At 50.0% G+C, this 6,666-nt stretch overlaps 1 protein-coding gene across 1 annotated transcript; it reads left to right on the top strand.

The window, feature by feature from the left end:
- Positions 1 to 1,062: 1,062 nt before the first annotated feature.
- LOC101632075 (putative N-acetyltransferase 8B) lies at positions 1,063 to 1,788 on the top strand. The gene has a single exon (XM_004691362.1). The coding sequence runs from the start codon at positions 1,063 to 1,065 to the stop codon at positions 1,786 to 1,788; it is 726 nt and encodes a 241-aa protein (XP_004691419.1).
- Positions 1,789 to 6,666: the final 4,878 nt, after the last annotated feature.

The raw sequence follows: 6,666 nt of genomic DNA, 5'->3' as shown, positions 1-6,666 counted from the left end.
TTATCAAATGTCTGAGTCAGCCAATGAGGCTGTGTCCAGAGCCTGGTCCCTGGAGGTGGGGCAGGCCCTGGACAGTCTCTGCTGGATGCTGGCTGGAGGCTGAGGCCACCCTGGACAGTCAAGGCTCCGTGGTAGCAGGTAAGAGGACTTGGGTGGAAGGACAGTGCTAGCAACTTGCCCTTCATGTCTGGATCATTTCAGATGTTGGGTTCTTTTTTTTTAAGATGTATTTATTTATGCATAAAAGAACTGGGGTACAAGCCAGGGGGGCGGTAAGAGGATTCACCAGATGGATTCACCAGAGTGGGGAACAGAACAGGCAGATTGACTGGAATACACTGCTGAGGGAACAGTGGGCGAGACAGGAGAGGTCTGCCGCGCCACGTGGGTCAGCTCTCTGGCAGGGATCAAACTCATGCTGCAGCGGCTGCAGACCGCTTCATAGTGCTGTGCTTTCACCCCTTGCTCCACCAGGGAGGTCCTCAGATGTTGGGCTCTTAGACGAACTTGGAAACCTAAAAATTTGCATTCAAGGGCAAGAGACATTTGCTGAAACATGTGCTTGGGAAAACAGGATTCCTTCAATGGATATTCCCTGGGTGAAGGAGTAGGAGATGAGCACAACTGGTCTGGCTGCTCCCGTAGACAATAAGCCAGAGCTAGTAAAAAGGACGAGAGGGTGTTGGGAAAGCACATTATAGACTGTAGCTTAGGGATCTTTTGAGTTCTCAGAACTACCCAAGAGGGCATGTTTATATTCTGTTGTTCAGGTGAAAGAATGAAAGCTCAGAGAAGTTCAATGACTTGTCCAAGATCACACAGCTAGAAGTGGACACAGCTAGGATGAAATAACTGTCTTCTGGCCCAACACCTCCAGGCTCTGTGGCCTACTTCCTTTTGGGCAAAAGGGCCAGAGACACAAAACCTTAAATAGGGCCTCACATATTCCGGGAGGAAAGAGATGGGTGCACTCACCTGGCTTCCTCTTTCCCAGGGTAGCTGGGCAGGCACGCTGTGACTCCAAGAGCCTATCGTGGACCCAGAATCTGTGCAGCGTCACCCATGGCTCCTTACGCTCATCACATCCGCAAATACCAAGAAAGGGATCGAAAGAGGATCTTGGAGCTGTTCTCACAGGGGGTGCAAGAGCACGCCCCCACCACCTTCTGCCATATGCTGAAACTTCCCCAAATGATCCTGCTGCTGCTTGGGGTGCCTTTGGCTGTATTCCTGATCACCGGCTCCTGGCTGCTGGCCCTTCTGGCCAACCTCTCTCTCCTTGCTGCCCTGCGGTTCTTTGCCAAATACCCCTGGACTGAGTTTGAAGACATGTCTTTGCGCACAGACATGTCTGATATCACCAAATCCTACTTCAGTGAGCTTGGCTCCTGCTTCTGGGTGGCTGAGTGTGAGGGGCAGGTGGTGGGCATGGTGGGTGCTCTGCCTGTGACGGAGCCTGCCCTGAGGAAGGAGCAGCTGCAGTTGCTTCACCTTTGTGTGGCCTTGGGACACCGAGGCCGTGGGATAGCCAAGGCCCTGGTCAGGACTGTCCTTCAGTTTGGGCAGGACCAGGGCTACAGTGTAGTTATCCTCAGTACTACCATGTTGCAGTACTCTGCTCTGGCCCTCTACCAGCACATGGGCTTCCAGAGGACATGCCAGTACTTCTCCTCCCTATCCTGGAGGGTAGTTGCTGTGCCTACAGTTCAGTTTATATACCACCTTCCCTCTGCTCACGTCTCCAAGATGAAGCAGGGAGGGGGCCGAGACCTGCCCATCGTGGCTTAGTCTGCTGCAATAACAAGCAAGCTTAAAGTCTGTGTGACTCACAATGAAAGTTGACTGCTGGCTCATGTCAGACGGTGCCGGTGACTGCTCCACGCAGGCCTGTGGGTTCACACTGTTTCGTGTATTCAGTGCTGCAAGATGTTACATACAAAAGCAACCACAAGATAAGAATAAACATTTCTTTTTCTCATGAGGCTGTGGTCAACAATTTAGGGTGCACATGGCCGGGCGGCGCTTTTCGTCTCACACGCCTTGTTCACATGTTATGGGATGGTTTGGGGGGCAGGGAGGCGGGACTTATATATGTTCCAGCAGGCTGGTCAGGCATGCTTTGAGGTAACAAAAGCAGAGGAACAAAAGCAAAGCAGAAACAACATACAGCTTCTTCCAGTGCTGTGTGTGTATCTGCTAGCATCCATGAGAAGGATGGATGTGGAGAGTGGCCCTGCTTCAGACAGGGCCACATGGGGAAGGAGCATGAGGAGTGTGAGAAAGACCGGGGCCAGTGAGGCCATCCATCTGCTCTGGCCTCGAGGTGTCTGCTGCAGGGGAAGGAGGACTCCAGGGACAAGGTGGATCTAGAATGGGCTAGACGTACGGAGACACAGCCATACCCCACTGGCCGGATGTCAGTGCTGGGACCCCAACATGCCTGACGGGAGGCTGGGTGTGTGGGCATCCAGGGAGAGCAAATGGGAGTGGCCAGTTTCCCTTCCCTGCCACAGCTGGGACCCAGCCTCTGTCCCCAAGTGTTCAGGAGACCCTGGCCTGACCATTTCATCCCTCAAGGCTGATATAAGTAGATGAGGCTGGTACCTGTGTGGCATACACAGCCCTTCCCTGCTTGCTATCACAGGAACTGCGTGTGTCCCTAAGGCCCAGAGCCTCTCACTGGGCCTCCCATGCAAAAGTTCCGTTCTAGGGTGAGCCAAGCCCTCTCAGCACCAGCATGCTGCATCCCTGTGAGGACCAAGGAAGTCCTGGGTCCCTCCCAGCCTGGCTCCTGTGACACTGCAGTTTGGGCACCCTCTGTACTCTGGCAGCGTCCTCTGTTCACAGATTAACTCACCTGAAGGCTCAGCAGGTCACAGGCCAGGTACTGTGCTGCCAAATGGATTTGTCCAGGCACGTTTCACCCCAGTGAAGACATATCAGCCATGTCCACGGGGAGGGCACATTCATGTCTTGCTGCCCAGGACCCTGGGCCTTAACTCCCTCCTTGCTCCATTTGGCCTCCTTTACCCCTGTCACTGCCACCCACAGTGCAACCTCCCTTGACCACCAGCTTATCCAGACCTGTTGCCCTTTTGCCTTCACCTGGCCCTCAGAAAACTCACCCATGCAAATCATCTGGTAAACTGCCCCATATCTGCCTTTTAATCAAGCCCACTGCCTCCTGAGGTGTGACTCATTTCCTTTTTAAGGTGAGTTCAACAGCCTCATCATCGTATCATGAAGAGTTCTCCAGTCTCTCCTGCTGCCCCCAGGAGTTCCTGGGCCCTATCAGCTGCCCCCAGGAGTTCCCAATGGACACGGCCTGTGCTTGCACCATGGGAGGCCTACAGTGGTCCTTATGCTTTGAGAGGTTAACTGAACAAAAGTTAAAATGTGGTGTCTTAAATTCTAGAGAAACCTGGCCCGTGCTCACCAGGGATGTATGTGTCAGCAAACTGCTTTCTTTCTCTTAATGTCAGATATCTTTGCAACCCAATATCCCACCTCAGCTGAAAAGTAGAGAAGCTGACACAGGATGGGTAGGCAGAACAGGAGAAAAACCATAGACAGTGGGCACGATTAAAGCTAAAGCAGAAAGAGCTTTGTGTGACTGAAAGGAGCAAAAAAGGACCTGAGATTGAGGCTTGAGAGCAGGGCATTGGAGCAGATGATACACAGGCCAAGGCTATTTCTAAATGTTCAGGACCAGCAGCCCTAGCCTATGTCATCCTCCCATATGTGGGTCCTGCTCCATGTATGATCCTTCTGGGCATTTATGGAAACCTGTCCATACAGACCTTCCTGGATTTAAGGAGCACTAATATTTGACACTTGCTAGTGAATCTTTTTTTTTTTTAAAGATTCATTTTATTTATTTATGCATACAAGTACTAGGGTGTAGGCCAGAAGTGTGTGTGTGTGGGGAGGGGCTGTGAGAAGATTCACCAGAGACAGAGTGGGGAGCACAATAGGCAGATCTACTGAAATACACTGCTGAGGGGAGCAGCAGGCCAGACAGAAGTCTGCTGTGCCATGTGGGTCAGCTCCCTAACCGGGGATGGGACTGGTGTTGCAGTGGCCAGTGACAGCCTGACAGTGCTGAGACGTCAACCCCTGGCTCACTAGGGAGGCCCCTCCTAGTGAATCTTAAATTATATTATCAATGATTCTGGGCCTTTGGATCACATAGGATGCTGATAACTGTGTATGCTACACGTGTACATGTGTGAGAAAGTGGGGAATGGTTGGGGAAGTGAGTGGAGTGAAGAAGTATTTGTCCTGAACATGGGTGTGTGCTCTGGCCACTACAGGCTCCTGGTAATGAAGACAGAAGTGAAACAGGCCTTTCGGGAGCTAGGTGTGGGCCACATTTCTGATTTGTACAGGACCCCTTTGGGCAGAGTTAGGTTCTGTTCAGTACGTTGGGAGGAGGGAGAGCATGGCATCCTGATATTTCAGAGGTCAGTACCAGGACTCAGCAAACAGACACCTAGAACACTGATTCCAGGCTAGCCTTCTCTCTTCAGTTAATAAGTGATTTGTTCAGTTTGAAGGATGAGGTCTTATTTTGAATTTGGTAAAAATTTAAAGTCATCAATTTGCTCTGGTTGAAACACTGCATTGTTCCTTTCGTTGTCGCTCTGTGTGCACGCCTGTGCCTACCACACACAGCTGCGCAAGGGGGGTGCCCAAGGGGGCAAGCAGCCTGCAACTCCATCCTCTGCTTCCCTTCTTCCTTCTCCTCTTCTTGTATTTTACAAATTAAAACATATACAATTCCAGATTAACCATATTAGAAATTTTTAGGCATACAGTTCAGCAGCACTGACTGCATTCACAGTTGTATAGCTATCACCTGCGAAAAAGTACACAACTTTTCCAACAGAAAAGAGTTTCCAAACAGAAACACTATACCCATTAAGTAATACCTCCCCTGTCCTCCCTGCCCTCTGCCTGGCAACTGTCACTGACTACCTTCTCCATGACTTACCCATTCCAGGCTCATCGAGTGGAGCCATGACCCCTGTCCTGGTGTGTTAAATCCTTTTATACCCTTATCTTTCCATTACTGTCCTTAAACTTTTACCACACATGATTTTTACTTATTCTATTTACATTTGTCTAACTAAAAAGTTTTCATGAGGGCCCTCCCTGGCGGCGCAGTGGGTTAAAGCACTGCACTAAGAAGCTTAACCCACTTCTGCATGAGTTCGATCCCCGCCTGCCCCGGAAGTGACCACATGGCGTGGCAGACCTCTCCTGACCCGCCCACTGCTCCCCTCAGCAGTGTACTTCGTCGATCTGCCTGTTCTGCTCCCTGCTTTGTCCCTGGTGAATCCTCTCACCTTTCACATCTCTGGCCTGTACCCCAGTTCTGTATGAATAAATAAATCTTAAAAAAAAAAGTTTTCATGACTTTTTGTTTATTGTGCTAATCTTAGTACCTCTCAACCCCATAACTTTTTTTCTCAGCTGGAGTCGTAATCTGGCTTGTATCCTGCCAGGCCCCTCCTGGGATGCTTCTATTCTTCGGTTACTTGCTATGATGTAGCCTGTCCCAGAAGCTTGATTTACTGAGGCACAGGAGTAGAACCTTTGACTGAGTATTATCACTTTATGGAAACCCTGCCATACCTTCTACAGCTTCAGACACCACGCAGACATCCACGCTGACTTGGATCAAGACTACCTCCCTGAGGGTAAGCATTACAGGTGAGACTGTTTCCTACGGGACTCAGCATCTTGGATACTTTAACTGTTTTTCTTACTCTCACAGCCCTCCTAGATCCAGCAACTGGCCCATCTGAGAAGCAACAATAAATGTGTGGCTTTTCTGCTTGAGCCCTTCCGTGGTGTTCATGGAACCCCACTGTGGTAACAGGAGATGGCAGGGGGTGATGGCTCTCTCCCTGCAGCAGCTCCTTTCCTGCACTCCAGTCTCTCTGAGCTTGTCTTCATGGGACCCTTGATTTTCTGATCTCTTCAAGATTTTTTAATGAAGAAATCTCTAGCATGACCGGAGACAAAGACTCAAAACCTCTCCTCAGCATTTAGCACCTTTGCTTTGGCTGGACACAGCCTCCTGACACAGGCAGGTTCTGGTCTCATCTCACCTCTCACTGGCAGTATTTCTCTAACCCACAACCCATTGGGAAATGTAGACTACTGCTGTCACATAATAGACCACCCCTCCTTCCAATAAATTCGAATTAAACAATGGGTAGTTTTTTAATGTATGTCTCAAATGTAGCCGGGGACAGACTCACACTAAAACATTGTTCACTTGAAATTCAAATGCACCTGTTAGTCCCATATTTATTTGCTAAATCTGGCAACCCTACTGTGGCTAGTACTCAGAATTCCAAAGTTGTGTACAGTTCACAAGCTGCCACCTTCTCCTCCAAAGTCCAGGAGGGAGGAGATATGGACCAGCTCTTTCTCTCCCTTTTCCTCTGGGTACTACTGATTAAGACCAGACTGGATTTGTCTAGTGATGGCCAAGGCCACTACAGAGAATTTCTAGGGAAGGGCATGTGACTGTGATCTAAGCAGACCTCAGCTCTCGAAGGGACTGCATTCCCTGCAGTTGAAGAGACTCAGTGGGCTGTGGTTGATACGTGTCAGAGGTTTCTGCAAGGTGGTATAGGTCTAGCTTGTCATGGC

The sequence above is a fragment of the Condylura cristata genome, unplaced genomic scaffold (genome assembly GCF_000260355.1).
Source record: "Condylura cristata isolate star-nosed mole 26May11 unplaced genomic scaffold, ConCri1.0 scaffold00031, whole genome shotgun sequence".
Classification (NCBI taxonomy): Eukaryota; Metazoa; Chordata; class Mammalia; order Eulipotyphla; family Talpidae; genus Condylura; species Condylura cristata.
Note: the sequence above shows the minus strand (reverse complement) of the source record. Positions and strands in the feature narration are given on the sequence as shown.